At 44.7% G+C, this 20000-nt stretch overlaps 1 protein-coding gene across 1 annotated transcript in view; it reads left to right on the top strand.

Annotated features, from left to right (window-relative positions):
• LOC140566648 (serine/threonine-protein kinase PAK 3-like) overlaps window positions 1-20000 on the top strand; it is a 28784-nt gene that overhangs the window by 1105 nt on the left and 7679 nt on the right. The window contains 7 exon segments of the mRNA XM_072692311.1: window positions 38-138; window positions 787-940; window positions 1123-1160; window positions 6576-6638; window positions 11749-11898; window positions 15203-15380; window positions 17427-17490. Coding sequence (XP_072548412.1) covers window positions 38-138; window positions 787-940; window positions 1123-1160; window positions 6576-6638; window positions 11749-11898; window positions 15203-15380; window positions 17427-17490 — 748 coding nt within the window.

The following is a 20000-nucleotide window of genomic DNA, read 5'->3' as shown; positions in this document are numbered from 1 at the left end:
TCTGTGTGTGTGTGTGTGTGTGTGTGTGTGTGTGCAGCGAATAAGAAGAAGGAGAAGGAACGCCCTGAGATTTCTCTTCCCTCTGATTTTGAACACACCATCCATGTAGGATTCGATGCCGTCACAGGAGAGTTCACCGTGAGTTCAGCCTCTCACACACACCTGCAGACTGGGGCCTGTGTGTGTGTGTGTGTGTGTGTGTGTGTGTGTGTGTGTGTCCCAGTTAAAGCTGTAACAGGCCTCTGCTGGTTCCACTAACAGTAAAAACACTGAATTCAGCTACTTTAAGCTGCACCCATTGCTGACACAGATGTGCAAATGCACACACACAGCTTGTCTAGTCCCTGTAGAGAAGAAATACTGCCAATAGAATAGGACCCTCTGGAGCAGATCAACATCATGACCCTATTGGCTCCATGCTGCCTAATAATGCCAGGCGTGGACTAGAGGGGTATAAAGCCCCCCAGCATTGAGGAGCTGTGGAGCAGTGGAGGAGCTGTGTTCTCTGATATGATGGTGGAGGAGCTCCATCCAGTACTTTTGGATGAGATGAGGCGGAGTGGTGATAATCCAACATCCTGACCTCACTAACGCTCTTGTTGCAGAATGCAATCAAATCCTCACAGCAATGCTCCTCCCCCAAAATCTAGTAGCAAGTCTTCTTCTCTGGACGGTAGAGACAGTTACTCCAACAGAAGCAGGAGAGACTCTCTTAATATCTTTGAATAGGCAGGTGTCCCAATAATTTTGTCCAAATGTCAAATTCTCTTTGTCCCACTCATGCAGGGTATTCCAGAGCAGTGGGCTCGATTACTGCAGACCTCGAACATCACCAAACTGGAACAGAAGAAGAACCCTCAGGCAGTTATAGACGTCCTGAAGTTCTACGACTCGAAAGAGACCGTCAACAACCAGAAGTACATGAGCTTCACTTCTGGAGGTGAGTCACCCACTTCAGTCATTTAGGGAAAACACACAGTTTCAGTGTTCCTAACTCGATTCAGTTGAATCATCATCATCTTCTAATGAGTCATGATTCCTTTCTACACCCTCAGTTTGTACCGATTCTTTGACCTTAGACCTGTTGTTCACGACTGATTCAGTTCCCTCTGTGTGTTTCAGATAAATCGGCTCATGGGTACATAGCGGCGAACACTTTGGTAAGTCACGTCCTGCTCTAATGACCTTTAACCCCAGTCTGAGCTTAAGCCTGCTGATTCAGCTCCATGAATCAAAAGTTTCATGATTTATGAGTCAAATGATTCATGAGTTATGAAACGAAGGATTCATGAGTCGCTCACCTGCGGTGATGCTGCCCTTTAAAGCACCACCTTCCTGATCACGACTGCCAGCACTGCTTGGGTGCACACACACACACACACACACACACACACACACACACACACACACACACACACACTCACACACACTTCTGTGTACATGTTAGTACTTGCTTTTAAACATAGGAACTTCCAGGGTTCTAGATATTTTAGATATCGGTAATTATAGTGTATAAAACAGGATAATGTTCCTGTTCATTAAAAGTGACATTTTCAGTAATTCTAACTCAGTTATCACTCAGTACTCAGTATTTAGTACGTAAGAACCAAGAGTTAAAGTTCTGCATGGTTCTAGATATTAATGTTCTTGTTAACTGCAGTGTATAAAACAGAGAAACATTTCTTTTTTATTAAAATGTTGCAGTTTTAGTATTTCTAACTCTGTTATATTTCAGTACTCTCAATTCTAAGGAACCAAAAGTAAAGTACTAAGTGGTTCTAGATACTGTAGTTGTTAACTATAGTTTATAAAACAGAGAAATCTTCCTGTTTATTGAAAAGGCACGTTTTCAGTGTTTCTACCTCAGTTATATTTCAGGACTCTCAATTCTGAGGAGTACTTGAAGTACTGAGTGGTTCTAGATAGTTTGATTATTAACTAAGTAGGTTTAGGTGTGTAGTTCTCAAACCTAAAGCCATGTTGGGTTTATGGTGGAAAAAAGGTGATGTGAAGTGAGCAAGTGGTGGTGTGTAGTGGAGGATGGTGGTGTTTGGTGGAGAAGGATGGTGTTGGGTTGGGGTTTTATACCATTTTGTAGAGAAAGAAGGTGTTTGGAGAATGATGGAGTTTGTAGGAGAATGATGTTTGGCTAAAATTGATGGTGTTTGGTGGAGAAAATAGTAAACAACAGTGTTTGATAGAGGGGGGTGGTGTTTGGTGGAAAATGGTTGTTTTTGGTGGATGATGGTGGTGTTTGAAGCTTGATGGTGTTTTATGATCAAAGATGGTATTTGGTGAAGGATGGTTGTGTTTGGTGGAGTATGTTGGTATTGAATAGAGAAAGATGGTGTTTAGTGAAGGGATTCAGAGTGGCATTGAGTGGAGGAATGGAGGTGTTTGGTGGAGTATGTAGGTAAATAATGAGAATTGGTGGTGTTTGGTGGAGAATAATAGTGGCTGTTGGAGGATGGTATTATTTGGTGGAAACTGGTGTTGGGTTGGAAATGAATATTATTTTGTAGAGAAAGAAGTTGATAGGAGAAGGGTGGTGTTTGTAGGTTGGTGGTGTGTAGAGGAGGATGGTGAAGGATTTGTTGAATGTTGTTTGGTGGATGATGGTGATGTGTGGTGCAGAATAATGGTGTAGTGGAGGTTGATGGTGAATGATGGTGGTTGGTGGAGAATAACAGTGCCTGGTAGAGAATGATGGTGTTTGGTGGATGATGGTGGTGTTTAAAGCTTGATGGTGTTGTATGGACAAAGATGGTGTTTGGTGGAGTATGTTTGTATTGGATAGAGAAAGATGGTGTTTAGTGAAGGAATTCAGAGTGGCATTGTGTGGAGGTATGGAGGTGTTTGAGGGAGAATGTAAATGATTGATGGAGAAAGGTGGTGTTTTTAGGGAATGTTAGTGCTTGGTGGAAAATAATAGTGCCTGTTGGATGATGGTGGTGTTTAAAGAATGCCGGTGTTTGTAGTGGAGGATGGTGAATAGGGATATTTGTTGAATGGTGTTTGGTGGATGATGGTGATGAGTGGTGGAGGATGATGGAGTTTGGTGGAGGATGGTGATGTGTGGTGGAGGATGATGGAGTTTGGTGGATGATGGTGATGTGTGGTGGAGGTTAGGGAAAAAAATAATGGTGTCTTAAGGAAGATGATGGTGTTTGGTGATGTGTTGGTGGAGGAAGTTGATGTATGGTGTGTTTTGATGATGACGATGTGTGGTGGAGGATGATGGTGTTTGGTGGATGATGGTGATGTGTGGTGAAGGATGGTGGTGTTTGGTGGATGATGGTGATGTGTGGTGGAGGATGATGGTGTTTGGTTGATGATGGTGATGTGTGGTGGAGGATGATGGTGTTTGGTGGATAATGGTGATGTGTGGTGGAGGATGATGGTGTTTAATGGATGATGGTGTTTGGTCGATGATGGTGATGTGTGGTGGAGGATGATGGTGTTTGGTGGATAATGGTGATGTGTGGTGGAGGATGATGGTGTTTAATGGATGATGGTGTTTGATGGATGATGGTGATGTGTGGTGGAGGATGATGGTGTTTGGGAGAAAAATAATGGTGTCTTAAGGAAGATGATGGTGTTTGGTGGTGTGTTGGTGGAGGAGGGTGATGTATGGTGTGTGTTTGAGGATGGTGGTGTACGGTGGTTGATGCTGTGCAGATCAATAGGTTACCTTGGAAACATCTGCAGCTTCTGATGGCTGTTGGTGCTGTTGGCTTCGAGGGTCTTCATAGTCTCTGCAGTGGAGTGTTTACATAACAGAGCGGTCACAGCAGTGAGAGAGCGTCTCTGAAATTACGCCGGGCTGCAGAGAGTGCTGTTAGTAGGGATTTTAGACTCCGTAATTGACCAGGCATTACCGGGTCATTCCCATCCAGGCTGAGGAAGCCCAGTGGGTATTTTAATGTACTAGCTCAGTAATTAACTGGCCTTTGCTGAGTCCACCGTTGTTCGACTGTATTAGAGAGTCATTCCCGCTGTTTGCTCATCGTTGAGTCACTGTGAGGTAAAAGTGCTCATATGAACTGATCTAGAAACAGCTACTGGCTTCTTGGTGTGTGGACGAGGGTGAATAGTGGGGTTAGGGCCACACCCAACACTTACTGTGTGTGGATCATGTGAATGTTATAGAGCATTATAGAGCGCCCCCTATGCTTTCTGTAGTGTATTACAGTCTGTCAGAATGAGCGTGTGGATCATATGATCATTATAGAGCATTATAGAGCGCCCCCTACGCTTCCTGTAATGTATTACAGTCTGTCAGAGCGAGCGTGTGGATCATATGATCATTATAGAGCATTATAGAGCGCCCCCTACGCTTCCTGTAGTGTATTATAGTCTGTCAGAATGAGTGTGTGGATCATATGAACATTAGAGAGCATTATAGAGCGCCCCCTACGCTTCCTGTAGTGTATTACAGTCTGTCAGAATGAGCGTGTGGATCATATGAACATTATAGAGCATTATAGAGTGCCCCCTACGCTTCCTGTAGTGTATTACAGTCTGTCAGAATGAGCGTGTGGATCATATGAACATTATAGAGCATTATAGAGCGCCCCCTATATTCTCAAACACCATTTTTGTCACTTCTAATCTTTATGTATGACCAGGGCACCTACTCAGTTCACTGTTACAGTTTCCACTCACCAGCTTTCCTCACATGACTGAGCAGCCAGAGAGGTAGAAATGCATTTCTGTCTTCTGGTCTGTGCTCCTGCTCTCTGCTGCTTCCTCCTCCAGCCACAGTTTACACTCTCCCATCACCCTCATAGCTGTAGACCCTCCACCTCCCCTCCCTCTCTCTCTGTACCACTCTCTGTCTCTCTCTCTCACTATGCCCATTGCTCTCTTCTAGGGTCCGAACGATATGACCGTAAGTGCTTCTTATGTTCATTGTGTAGACAATAATTATGAGTAATATTTATCATTTTTTTCAGTTCTTTTATTAATGATTAAATATGACGATGTTTTGAGGTAATTGATTTATGTAGTCTTTCCTCCCATTCAAAGATACTGTTGCTCGGTTAGACAAGCTTTACAGATCACCGTAGCTCCGCCTCCTCAGTGTATATCACAATACCTACATTTAGAGCGTTATTAATATTCACCCTAATGAGAGACTGTAGCTCCGCCTCCTCAGTGTATATCACAATACCTACATTTAGAGCGTTATTAATATTCACCCTAATGAGAGACTGTAGCTCCGCCTCCTCAGTGTATATCACAATACCTACATTTAGAGCGTTATTAATATTCACCCTAATGAGAGACTGTAGCTCCGCCTCCTCAGTGTATATCACAATACCTACATTTAGAGCGTTATTAATATTCACCCTAATGAGAGACTGTAGCTCCGCCTCCTCAGTGTATATCACAATACCTACATTTAGAGCGTTATTAATATTCACCCTAATGAGAGACTGTAGCTCCGCCTCCTCAGTGTATATCACAATACCTACATTTAGAGCGTTATTAATATTCACCCTAATGAGAGACTGTAGCTCCTCCTCCTCAGTGTATATCACAATACCTACATTTAGAGCGTTATTAATATTCACCCTAATGAGAGACTGTAGCTCCTCCTCCTCAGTGTATATCACAATACCTACATTTAGAGCGTTATTAATATTCACCCTAATGAGAGACTGTAGCTCCGCCTCCTCAGTGTATATCACAATACCTACATTTAGAGCGTTATTAATATTCACCCTATTGAGAGACTGTAGCTCCGCCTCCTCAGTGTATATCACAATACCTGCATTTAGAGTGTTATTAATATTCACCCTAATGAGAGACTGTAGCTCCGCCTCCTCAGTGTATATCACAATACCTACACTTAGAGCGTTATTAATATTCACCCTAATGAGAGACTGTAGCTCCGCCTCCTCAGTGTATATCACAATACCTACATTTAGAGCGTTATTAATATTCACCCTAATGAGAGACTGTAGCTCCGCCTCCTCAGTGTATATCACAATACCTACACTTAGAGTGTTATTAATATTCACCCTAATGAGAGACTGTAGCTCTGCCTCCTCAGTGTATATCACAATACCTACATTTAGAGTTATTAATATTCACCCTAATGAGAGACTGTAGCTCTGCCTCCTCAGTGTATATCACAATACCTACATTTAGAGCGTTATTAATATTCACCCTAATGAGAGACTGTAGCTCCGCCTCCTCAGTGTATATCACAATACCTACACTTAGAGTGTTATTAATATTCACCCTAATGAGAGACTGAGGAGGAGCTACAGGAGTATGTAAAGCTTGTCCACCGGATCAACAGTAGCTTTGATCAAACGTGACAGTGGGCGGAGCCTAAGAGATTGCTCCTTCAATAAGAGAACTTCTAATTGTTGCTAATTTCACCAAACCAACAATGATCACTGATGTTATCGTCTGAGCAACATATCGGTCGGACCCTAACACAACCCCCCCCCCCAATGCCCCCCTTATTTTGCTGCGAGTCCATTTGTGGTGTTTGAATGCTGTGTGTGTTTGTGTGTGTTGAGTTAAATATCCCTCCGTTCTCGACCTCTATTACCATTCAGAACCGCCTCCTGTCCTCCGGGCCACCAGTCAGCCTTAGAACCTGCAGCGCGTTTTTTGACAAGGTAAAACTTCACCTTTAATCTCTCCAGCCCTTCCCGGCTTTCTACTGCACTGAACCCGCAGGAGCACTCTTACTGCACTGCCTGCTTACTGCTCATAGCGGCCCACCCCTCAGTCCCTACTTAAGACCTTTATTAAACATTCATAGATCATACATAACTGCCTTTTAAGCCCTGAATACTTATGTCTGCAGTTCCGGTCTACAGTTTAGACCACCTGATTGAATATATCTGTGTATATATTGAATACATACATACATACATACACACACATATATATATATATTTATATATAATTATACACACACACATATATGTGTGTATATATATATATATACACATACACATACATGTATACATATATATACATACATATATACACACATTATATATTTATAAATTGTATATTATCATGTATACTGTATACAAACAACAAATGTGTGTGTATGTACATAAATGTATACTTTAAAAAATATATATTAAAGATATCAAAAATATATAAATAATATCAGATCAAATTTTTCTTTCCTTTTTTTTTTAAAACATGTTTTAAATCACTACATAACTTTAGTGACATGCAAAAGTTTGGACACCCACGGCCATAACATCATTTACTGTGAATAACTATAAGAGATTCAATAGTTCAATATTATCAAGATTAATATAAAATATTTTTGCTTTATTTTACTTTTCTACAATTTTACAGTGGAAAAAAAGGCAAGAAGCAACATGCAAAAGTTTGGACACCCCAGGAGATATGAGCTCTCAGATCCCAAACAGCGATCCTCGGGTCATAGGGACAGCGCCCTTGACTCTGAGCCCATTTCATCTGTAACCGGTGTTGGGAGCAGGGTGGCTCAGGGTTTGGATGCCATGATGAATATTTTCCAGTTATAGCATCCAAACACTACTCTAATTGTGCCTTAAAGACTGACCTATGCAAATGAGCTCTGTTCTGATTGGCCGTGCCTGGTTCAACTCACTCAAAAAGAGTTTATAAGGAGCTGAAACACTTCAGCATGGATGGGCGTGGCTAAACTGCTGTAGGCTGAAAAGGTGGATACCTGTAAACGCTGCAGTGCGTTCTCTGTGCTCGTCCACTATTTGGGCCCTTTAATAAAGACTTCAGTAGGGACCTGCTGTGTCTGACCGCTCTGGCTGGAACCTAAACCAGTAGCACACCATTTGACAAGGCGGTGCTGGATTGTACCTCATGAGTTAGAGCTGAGTGGACTGTCCGGTTCTGATCTGCAGCTCTGTAGAGTCAAAGCGAGGGTCAGTCTGTCCAGACGTGTCTGGTGTCTAGTGTTCAGCCTCCAGACTCCTTATACCGGTAAACCAGGTGGTCGATCAGCGTGACCAGCTTGACCAGGCTTGGATGTCACGCCGGTCAAAATTGTTGACTAGTTTGGAAAAGCAGGTCAGGCTGGTCAAACTGGTCAACCAGCATGGTAACGATGGTCATGCTGGTCAACCAAGCTGGTCACCGACCAACCTGGTAATGCTGGTTATGTTGGTTACGCTAGTCAGTGGGGAGGCACTTTAAGCACTCCAGTGCTAATTGGTGGGGTATAGGCTTCTATTGCTTGTTAGCTACATTAGCCTGGTAGCTCCAGTAATGGGGTACTGGGCAAAGGGTAGTAGCATCTTGCTAACTGCTAACTTTGTGGGATGTTTTAGAGCTGCTGTAGTGAAGGTGTCGTGAAGGTGTAGCGAAGGCGTAGTGATGATGGACATCGAGTGCCTCCCGGCTGCAAAACGGTGGTGCCAGATTACTGAACATCTCCCCACGGTTTGAGAGTGTGTGATGGTTTGGGCCTGCAGTTAGCAACATGCTAATCGGTAGGGTGTACGATTACATTCGATGGCTATATTAGCCGTGTAGCTCCAGGGCTAAAACTAAAGAAGCTACCATCAGACACCAAACATGACTTGGCTGATTGACTATATTTGGTGGGCGGGGCCTGTTAGGACGGACTGTGGCTTTAAGTGTCATGTGATTCCTCCTCATATCTACCCATCTTCACCTGATATCAGCTCACATGCAAACCATGCCTACAGTGTGAGCTACTGTCTGACACTCCTAGCTCTGTGTTTGTAGGTCACCGCCGCCTCACTTCAGGCTGACACTTCAATGCTTTACCGATGCAGAGCGTGTCCAAAAGTATCCAGACGGTCCTTCTATATATATTTATATTAAAAATCTAAAGTTTGTGGACACCCCTTCTAATGAAGGCATTCAGCTACTTTAAGCTGCACCCATTGCTGACACAGATGTGCAAATGCACACACACAGCTTGTCTAGTCCCTGTAGAGAAGAAGTACTGCCAATAGAATAGGACTCTCTGGAGCAGATCAACATCATGACCCTATTGGCTCCATGCTGCCTAATAATGCCAGGCGTGGTCTAGAGGGGTATAAAGCCCCCCAGCATTGAGGAGCTGTGGAGCAGTGGAGGAGCTGTGTTCTCTGGAATGATGGTGGAGGAGCTCCATCCAGTACTTTTGAGATGAGTTGGGGATGATGATGATGATGAGGTGGGGCGGTGCTCATCTATCCAACATCCTGACCTCATGAACGCTCTTGTTGCTAAATGCAATCAAATCCTCACAGCAATGTTCCTCCTTCATGATCTTGTAGAAAGTCTTCATCTCTGGACAGTAGAGACAGTCACTCCAGTTACACCTGCACAGCTGGTTCTGCCGGGAGCCGCTGGTTTACAGCCGTCCCACGATTTCCCTCCAGCCCCCTGTACTTAGCAAGTAGTCAGGCCTGTAGCATTGTGCTAACTGCCTGGACTTGGTTTCCTACACTAGTGTGATTTATCTAGGCTTGCTGTTAGCAGCATTAGCATCCAGTGCTAATTGGTGAGAGAGCTCTCACATTGCTTGTGTCCATTATTAGCCTCCACTGCTAAATGGTGGATCAGTATCAGCTTCCTTTGTTTGGTAGCTGGATTAGCCGAAAAGCTCCAGTGCTAATTGGTGGGGTATAAGCTTCTATTGCTTATTAGTGACACAAGCCTCCAGTGCTAATTCTGGGATAGCTCCCATTGCTTGTCACCTACATCAGCCTCCAGTGCTAACTGGTGGGATATGAGCTTCCATTGCTTGTTAGCTACATTAGCCTGGTAGCTCCAGTGCTAATGTAAATAAGCTTGTACATTATCCACCATGCTTATTAGAGTACATTAGCTTAGTGTCATTCCTCAAGTGCTAAAACTAGACGCAAAAAGATGCACTGTATGTCCAAAAGTTTTTGAACACCCCTTTTAATGAGCACCCATTGCTGACACAGATGTGCAAATGCACACACAGCTTGTCTAGTCCCTGTAGAGAAGAAGTACTGCCAATAGAATAGGACTCTCTGGAGCAGATCAACATCATGACCCTATTGACTCCATGCTGCCTAATAATGCCAGGCGTGATCCTCTAAAATCCTGACCTAACGCTATTGTTATTGAATGCAATCAAATCCTCACAGCAGTGCTCTTCCAAAATCTAGTAAAGCAACTGTAAAGAAACCCTATATGTTAATAATATTGCTGGCAGTGTATAGAGGCTGTAGTTAGTATGACATTATGGCTAAAGCTAACGAGTGACTGTTTACTTTTGTTAGCAAGATTAGCATGACTGAACCATGCCTTTAAAAATACCACAATACACTTAAACATTGCTATTTTAGTTAGCTGTAGGTGTGGGGGCAGACTAGGGGTTAGATCAGACTAGGGGTTAGATCAGACTAGGGCTTAGATCAGACTAGGGGTTAGATCAGACTAGGGGTTAGATCAGACTAGGGTTAGATCAGACTAGGGCTTAGATCAGATTGGGTGTGGGAGCAGACTGGGTTAGAGCAGACTGTGGGGCAGACTGGGAGTTAGATCAGACTGGGAGTTAGATCAGACTGGGAGTTAAATCAGACTGGATGTGGGGGCAGAGTTGGATCAGACTAGGTGTGGGGGCAGAGTTGGATCAGACTGGGAGTTAGATCAGACTGGGTGTGGGGGCAGAGTTAGATCAGACTGGGTATGGGGCAGACTGGGAGTTGGATCAGACTGGGAGTTGGATCAGACTGGGTTAGAGCAGACGGTGTGGGGGCAGACTGGGTGTTAGATCAGACTGGGTGTTAGATCAGACTGGGAGTTGGATCAGACTGGGTTAGAGCAGACGGTGTGGGGGCAGACTGGGTGTTAGATCAGACTGGGTATGGGGCAGACTGGGAGTTGGATCAGACGGTGTGGGGGCAGACTGGGTGTTAGATCAGACTGGGTGTTAGATCAGACTGGGTTAGAGCAGACGGTGTGGGGGCAGACTGGGTGTTAGATCAGACTGGGTGTGGGGGCAGAGTTGGATCAGACTGGGAGTTGGATCAGACTGTTTGGTTTTGGAAGAGTGTATTCACGCAGCCGTTGTGGACGTCTTTAGCTTTTTGCATTTGCTGTTATGGGGGATGGATTTTCTTCCTGGTTGCTGAACTCGGATCACTCCTCAGATTATGATGCTGCCCTCTGGTGGTTGAATCGTTTCTGGAGCAAATGAAACCCAACATGAAAGAATTGATCACAAAATATAATGGGATATTTTTTTTTCTCTACATGAAGAATTATTATTTTATATTTTAGTTTATTGTGACTAGAAACATCTATTTTTAAATATTGCAAAATGTATCACTACCATAAATATATTTGTATATGTACATATCACATATATGTAAATATATGTATGACAACTGATGACTCCACTGAAGCTTTTAAGTTGAACTATTACAGAGTTTATCACTACAGTCAGAATTTGAGGTAAATATTTGAGAGAATATTTAAGTTTAAAGAGAAATGATTTTAGAAATTGTGGAATTCATTTCTACAATAAGCATTAATTTTCAGCACTGGCGTCAGCATTGTCTACAGTAGATATTACTGGAATTAATTCTGTAGAATTTATCTTTGCCACTATAAAATTTAGAGAAATTAATCTCTATAATGTAGAAGTTTTATATATGATTAGATTTTGCTCTGTGTACGTATTTGAAACCACGGCCATCCAGTTTAACCTGAGTACTGTCTAATGTGTGTGTGTGTGTGTGTGTGTGTGTGTGTGTGTGTGTTAATTAGCAGCAGGGTGCCAAGACAGCGTCTGAGCCTCCACTCGCTCCTCCAGTGTCTGAGGAGGAAGATGAGGAAGAGGAGGAAGAAGAGGAAGATGAAGAAGACGATGATGATGAGGTCCCACCCATCATCGCTCCGCGACCAGAACACACCAAATCTGTGAGTGTATAAAAAAAACGTATCTAGTGCTGGTATGTAGGCTGTCTAGTACAGTCTAGCGCTGGTATGTAGGGTGTCTAGTACAGTCTAGTGCTGGTATGTAGGCTGTCTAGTACAGTCTAGTGCTGGTATGTAGGCTGTCTAGTACAGTCTAGTGCTGGTATGTAGGCTGTCTAGTACAGGCTAGCGCTGGTGTGTAGGCTGTCTAGTACAGTCTAGTGCTGGTGTGTAGGGTGTCTAGTACAGTCTAGTGCTGGTATGTAGGCTGTCTAGTACAGTCTAGTGCTGGTATGTAGGGTGTCTAGTACAGTCTAGTGCTGGTGTGTAGGCTGTCTAGTACAGTCTAGCGCTGGTGTGTAGGCTGTCTAGTACAGTCTAGCGCTGGTGTGTAGGCTGTCTAGTACAGTCTAGCGCTGGTGTGTAGGGTGTCTAGTACAGTCTAGCGCTGGTGTGTAGGCTGTCTAGTACAGTCTAGCGCTGGTGTGTAGGCTGTCTAGTACAGTCTAGTGCTGGTGTGTAGGGTGTCTAGTACAGTCTAGCGCTGGTGTGTAGGGTGTCTAGTACAGTCTAGCGCTGGTATGTAGGGTGTCTAGTACAGTCTAGTGCTGGTGTGTAGGGTGTCTAGTACAGTCTAGCGCTGGTGTGTAGGCTGTCTAGTACAGTCTAGTGCTGGTATGTAGGCTGTCTAGTACAGTCTAGTGCTGGTATGTAGGCTGTCTAGTACAGTCTAGCGCTGGTGTGTAGGGTGTCTAGTACAGTCTAGCGCTGGTGTGTAGGGTGTCTAGTACAGTCTAGTGCTGGTATGTAGGCTGTCTAGTACAGTCTAGTGCTGGTATGTAGGCTGTCTAGTACAGTCTAGTGCTGGTATGTAGGCTGTCTAGTACAGTCTAGCGCTGGTGTGTAGGCTGTCTAGTACAGTCTAGCGCTGGTGTGTAGGGTGTCTAGTACAGTCTAGCGCTGGTGTGTAGGCTGTCTAGTACAGTCTAGCGCTGGTGTGTAGGCTGTCTAGTACAGTCTAGTGCTGGTGTGTAGGGTGTCTAGTACAGTCTAGCGCTGGTGTGTAGGGTGTCTAGTACAGTCTAGCGCTGGTATGTAGGGTGTCTAGTACAGTCTAGTGCTGGTGTGTAGGCTGTCTAGTACAGTCTAGCGCTGGTATGTAGGGTGTCTAGTACAGTCTAGTGCTGGTATGTAGGGTGTCTAGTACAGTCTAGTGCTGGTATGTAGGGTGTCTAGTACAGTCTAGCGCTGGTATGTAGGGTGTCTAGTACAGTCTAGCGCTGGTATGTAGGCTGTCTAGTACAGTCTAGCGCTGGTGTGTAGGCTGTCTAGTACAGTCTAGTGCTGGTGTGTAGGCTGTCTAGTACAGTCTAGTGCTGGTATGTAGGGTGTCTAGTACAGTCTAGTGCTGGTATGTAGGCTGTCTAGTACAGTCTAGCGCTGGTATGTAGGCTGTCTAGTACAGTCTAGCGCTGGTGTGTAGGCTGTCTAGTACAGTCTAGCGCTGGTATGTAGGGTGTCTAGTACAGTCTAGCGCTGGTGTGTAGGGTGTCTAGTACAGTCTAGCGCTGGTGTGTAGGCTGTCTAGTACAGTCTAGCGCTGGTGTGTAGGCTGTCTAGTACAGTCTAGTGCTGGTGTGTAGGGTGTCTAGTACAGTCTAGTGCTGGTATGTAGGCTGTCTAGTACAGTCTAGTGCTGGTATGTAGGGTGTCTAGTACAGTCTAGCGCTGGTGTGTAGGCTGTCTAGTACAGTCTAGTGCTGGTATGTAGGGTGTCTAGTACAGTCTAGCGCTGGTATGTAGGGTGTCTAGTACAGTCTAGCGCTGGTATGTAGGCTGTCTAGTACAGTCTAGTGCTGGTATGAAGGCTGTCTAGTACAGTCTAGTGCTGGTATGTAGGCTGTCTAGTACAGTCTAGTGCTGGTGTGTAGGCTGTCTAGTACAGTCTAGCGCTAATATGTAGGCTGTCTAGTACAGTCTAGTGCTGGTGTGTAGGCTGTCTAGTACAGTCTAGTGCTGGTGTGTAGGCTGTCTAGTACAGTCTAGTGCTGGTGTGTAGGCTGTCTAGTACAGTCTAGCGCTGGTGTGTAGGGTGTCTAGTACAGTCTAGTGCTGGTATGTAGGCTGTCTAGTACAGTCTAGCGCTGGTATGTAGGCTGTCTAGTACAGTCTAGCGCTGGTGTGTAGGCTGTCTAGTACAATCTAGTGTTGGTGTGTAGGGTGTCTAGTACAGTCTAGTGCTGGTATGTAGGCTGTCTAGTACAGTCTAGTGCTGGTATGTAGGCTGTCTAGTACAGTCTAGTGCTGGTATGTAGGCTGTCTAGTACAGGCTAGCGCTGGTGTGTAGGCTGTCTAGTACAGTCTAGTGCTGGTGTGTAGGGTGTCTAGTACAGTCTAGTGCTGGTATGTAGGGTGTCTAGTACAGTCTAGTGCTGGTATGTAGGCTGTCTAGTACAGTCTAGTGCTGGTATGTAGGTTGTCTAGTACAGTCTAGCGCTGGTGTGTAGGCTGTCTAGTACAGTCTAGTGCTGGTGTGTAGGCTGTCTAGTACAGTCTAGTGCTGGTATGTAGGCTGTCTAGTACAGTCTAGTGCTGGTATGTAGGCTGTCTAGTACAGTCTAGTGCTGGTGTGTAGGCTGTCTAGTACAATCTAGTGTTGGTGTGTAGGGTGTCTAGTACAGTCTAGTGCTGGTATGTAGGCTGTCTAGTACAATCTAGTGCTGATGTGTAGGGTGTCTAGTACAGTGTAGCGTTGGTGTGTAGGCTGTCTAGTACAGTCTAGTGTTGGTATGTAGGGTGTCTAGTACAGTGTAGCGTTGGTGTGTAGGCTGTCTAGTACAGTCTAGTGCTGGTGTGTAGGCTGTCTAGTACAATCTAGTGCTGGTGTGTAGGCTGTCTAGTACAGTCTAGCGCTGGTGTGTAGGCTGTCTAGTACAGTCTAGCGCTGGTGTGTAGGCTGTCTAGTACAGTCTAGCGCTGGTGTGTAGGCTGTCTAGTACAGTCTAGCGCTGGTGTGTAGGCTGTCTAGTACAGTCTAGTGCTGGTATGTAGGCTGTCTAGTACAGTCTAGCGCTGGTGTGTAGGCTGTCTAGTACAGTCTAGCGCTGGTGTGTAGGCTGTCTAGTACAGTCTAGCGCTGGTGTGTAGGCTGTCTAGTACAGTCTAGCGCTGGTGTGTAGGCTGTCTAGTACAGTCTAGTGCTGGTATGTAGGCTGTCTAGTACAGTCTAGTACTAGTACATTGTCTTGCAGCTAAGTCACTGTATTGTTACCATACAATTATTAATTTCTCCTCTTTGTCTGCTCAGATCTACACTCGCTCAGTAATCGAGCCAGCTGCCCCCCCAGCCCCTGTGAAAGAGGTCACGACCCCACCGGAGTCGCAGGTGCAGCCAGAGGACACAACGTCCAGCACACTGTACCGGCACACTGACCGGCAGAGGAAGAAATCCAAGATGACCGACGAGGAGATACTTGAACGACTCAGTACGTGTAGTAATGAGAGACTGTAGCTCCGCCTCCTCAGTGTATATCACAATACCTACATTTAGAGCGTTATTAATATTCACCCTAATGAGAGACTGTAGCTCCTCCTCCTCAGTGTATATCACAATACCTACATTTAGAGTTATTAATATTCACCCTAATGAGAGACTGTAGCTCCGCCTCCTCAGTGTATATCACAATACCTACATTTAGAGCGTTATTAATATTGACCCTAATGAGAGACTGTAGCTCCGCCTCCTCAGTGTATATCACAATACCTACATTTAGAGTGTTATTAATATTCACCCTAATGAGAGACTGTAGCTCCTCCTCCTCAGTGTATATCACAATACCTACATTTAGAGCGTTATTAATATTCACCCTAATGAGAGACTGTAGCTCCGCCTCCTCAGTGTATATCACAATACCTACATTTAGAGCGTTATTAATATTCACCCTAATGAGAGACTGTAGCTCCTCCTCCTCAGTGTATATCACAATACCTACATTTAGAGTTATTAATATTCACCCTAATGAGAGACTGTAGCTCCGCCTCCTCAGTGTATATCACAATACCTACATTTAGAGCGTTATTAATATTCACCCTAATGAGAGACTGTAGCTCCTCCTCCTCAGTGTATATCACAATACCTACATTTAGAGTTATTAATATTCACCCTAATGAGAGACTGGTAGCTCCTCCTCCTCAGTGTATATCACAATACCTACATTTAGAGCGTTATTAATATTCACCCTAATGAGAGACTGTAGCTCCTCCTCCTCAGTGTATATCACAATACCTACATTTAGAGTTATTAATATTCACCCTAATGAGAGACTGTAGCTCCGCCTCCTCAGTGTATATCACAATACCTACATTTAGAGTTATTAATATTCACCCTAATGAGAGACTGTAGCTCCGCCTCCTCAGTGTATATCACAATACCTACATTTAGAGTTATTAATATTCACCCTAATGAGAGACTGTAGCTCCGCCTCCTCAGTGTATATCACAATACCTACATTTAGAGCGTTATTAATATTCACCCTAATGAGAGACTGTAGCTCCTCCTCCTCAGTGTATATCACAATACCTACATTTAGAGCGTTATTAATATTCACCCTATGAGAGACTGTAGCTCCTCCTCCTCAGTGTATATCACAATACCTACATTTAGAGTTATCTAATATTCACCCTAATGAGAGACTGTAGCTCCGCCTCCTCAGTGTATATCACAATACCTACATTTAGAGTTATTAATATTCACCCTAATGAGAGACTGTAGCTCCGCCTCCTCAGTGTATATCACAATACCTACATTTAGAGTTATTAATATTCACCCTAATAGAGACTGTAGCTCCGCCTCCTCAGTGTATATCACAATACCTACATTAGAGTGTTATTAATATTCACCCAATGAGAGACTGTAGCTCCGCCTCCCCAGTGTATATCACTACATTAGAGGGTTATTAATATTCACCTAATAGAGACCGTTAAATGAGAGACTGTAGCTCCTCCTCCTCAGTGTATATCACAATACCCTACATTTAGAGCGTTATTAATATTCACCCTAATGAGAGACTGTAGCTCCTCCTCCTCAGTGTATATCACAATACCTACATTTAGAGTTATTAATATTCACCCTAATGAGAGACTGTAGCTCCTCCTCCTCAGTGTATATCACAATACCTACATTTAGAGTTATTAATATTCACCCTAATGAGAGACTGTAGCTCCGCCTCCTCAGTGTATATCACAATACCTACATTTAGAGTGAGCTACAATGACCACTCAGATTGATATTGTCCTACTTTTGCCAGGGAAACACACACACACTCTCACTGGGGTCTTTGCCGTGTGAGCTGTCCAAAAACATCAGTGCCGCTTTGCACTCTGGGTAAAAACTCTCAGCAGGATGCTCTCTGTTGGGGCGAATGGACACCTGCTTAAGACAGTTTGTGTGTGTCTGTGTGTGTGTGTGTGTGTGTGTGTGTGTGTGTGTGTGTGTGTGTGTGTTTTAAACAGTCTACCCTCTTTTCTTTCAGGGAGCATCGTCAGTGTTGGCGATCCAAAGAAGAAATACACACGCTTTGAGAAAATAGGACAAGGGTGAGTCTCTCTCCTCTCTCTCTCTCTCTCTCTCTCTCTCTCTCTCACTCTCTCACACACACACACACACACACACACACACACACACACACACACACACACACATCGGAGGTGGAGATGTCCTGGTTTGGAGCTGCTTCTCTGCAGTAGGATCTGGAGAGCGCTCCATCATAGAATCCACAGCTGATGAACATCTCGCTGAAGATATTTCAGCCATGGAGGAACTGCAGCTGTCAGTGCAGACAGTTCCTTAATTAATTCTGTTTAATAAAAGATGATTAACGACGTTTCTTCAGGGGTGTGAGTTTAGTCAGATCACCTCCATCTCTCAGTGTCGATCTCATGAAGATAAGACCTACAGATCTTTCAATATGATCAACAACACAAAGCTTTTTATGGGGGTGTCCTCACTTTTTCACAGGGGTGGTGTGTGGTATAGTCATTAAATATGGGCTGCTGATCAAGCCTCACTCCTGTGAGCCGGTGGTGGAGAATGAGACCTGGCCTGTAGAGTAGATCAGTATATCAGCAGAAACGGAAGCTTCCCTTCCTCTTCTCTCCAACTTCCCCTGAACCAGGATGAAAACCAGATTTGAGAGAGCGCGAGAGCGAGAGCGAGAGGGGAGAGCGAGAGCGGAGAGCAGAGAGCGAGAGCGAGAGCGAGAGCGAGAGGGAGAGGGAGAGGGAGAGGGAGAGGGAGAGGGAGAGCGAGAGGGAGAGCGAGAGGGAGAGCGAGAGGGGAGAGCGAGATCGAGAGCCGAGATCGAGAGCGAGAGCGAGATCGAGAGCGAGAGGAGATCGAGAGCGAGATCGAGAGCGAGAGGGAGATCGAGAGGGAGATCGAGAGGGAGATCGAGAGGAGATCGAGAGCGAGATCGAGAGCGAGAGCGAGAGGGAGATCGAGAGGAGAGGGAGAGGGAGAGCGGAGAGGGAGAGCGAGAGGGAGAGCGAGAGCGGGGGAGAGCGAGAGCGAGAGCGAGAGGGAGAGCGAGAGCGAGATCGAGATCGAGAGCGAGAGGGAGAGTGGAGAGGGAGAGGGAGAGGGAGAGGGAGAGCGAGATCGAGAGGGAGAGGGAGAGGGAGAGGGAGAGGGAGAGCGAGAGCGAGAGCTAGGGTAGAGGAGAGGAGAAGGAGGTGAGAGGTGAAAGAGGTGAGAAATGAGGAGCAAGGAAATGAAAGCATGGCCCAGACATGGCCTGAGGACGAGAGGGGGGGCGGGGTGGAGAGACTGAGCGAGCGAGAGGTTGCGAGAGAGAGAGAGCGAGCGAGCGAGAGCTTGGCGTTACTGTTGGAGAGCAGCTGCATTAATGAGCTCAGAGCTGATGAATAAGAGCAGTAATGAGAGACAGTGGTTACAGGCGTGGCGGGACGACTCTCTGCGGGCTGTTTGTGAGATTCTCAATCATTACTTATTCATGTATTGATTGATTGATTGATTAATTGATTTATAAGCAGGGACATGTCCTGCTCAGTCCAGAGCCTCACTCTCACCTGAACACTGCATTCCCTCACTGTCGGAAATCCAGGGTTCTACAGTAGAAGTGGAAAAACGACATTCCTGCATTACAGTGGATCCGGATTTTTTATCGGAAGTCGGTTTGGAGCGCTCCTATTGGTCCGTCAGGACATATCAGAACAAAATTAACGGATTTATTGTTTATAAATATAAAACGATTTATTTATTGTTGATTTATTATTTATTTATTATAATTATGATAAAATGTAAACACACAAGACAAATGGAGAAAGGTTCTGTTTCCATGGCGACATGGGCTATATGTCCGCTAGTAAACATTTCATAAATGTGAGGTTTAGAGAGTTTGAATAGATCTTGTAGTGAAGTAGAGAGCCCCCTCAGGCGGAGGGTCTTCTTCTCCATAGACCCCGACTTATATCCACACTCCTACTGCATTATTTATCAACTCTGATCGTCATGCTCTGTAGCCTGTGTGTGTGTGTGTGTGTGTGTGTGTGTGTGTGTGTGTGTGTGTGTGTGTGTGAGAGAGAGAGAGAGAGAGAGAGAGAAAAAAGGAAGAGGAAAATCAGTCAGTTTCCCTATGGCTGGATTTGTAGTTGTGTGCTGCCCCCTAGTGGTGCTAAGTGGAATAACTGGGAAACGCAGCTGTAGAGCCTGAAACGGCAGCATTTAATAACTTGTATTTTTACAGCAGAGTGGACGAGGTGGTCGTTTTGTTAGGGTGAGACAATAGAGAGATTATTATTCATTATTATTATAATTATTATTTGAGATATTATTGTTCATTTTTTTTATTTTTATATTCTTATGAGGTTCTTATGAGAATTGTTCCTGGTTTGGAAGAAACTGGGCCCGTCATATATGGGGCTGCTTCTCTGCAGTAGGATCTGGAGAGCTCTCCATCTCTGGATCCACTAGGACGTCTTTACTGTATCAGAGGAAGCTGATTGAGGAAGATGAGAGATCATCTGTCTGAGAGCTAAAAGTGAACCATCACACAGCTGAAAGATTCCTGCATGGAGGAGTGGGAACG

Source organism: Salminus brasiliensis, chromosome 1 (genome assembly GCF_030463535.1).
Source record: "Salminus brasiliensis chromosome 1, fSalBra1.hap2, whole genome shotgun sequence".
Lineage (NCBI taxonomy): Eukaryota > Metazoa > Chordata > Actinopteri > Characiformes > Bryconidae > Salminus > Salminus brasiliensis.
This window is presented reverse-complemented; position numbering and strand designations above follow the sequence as displayed.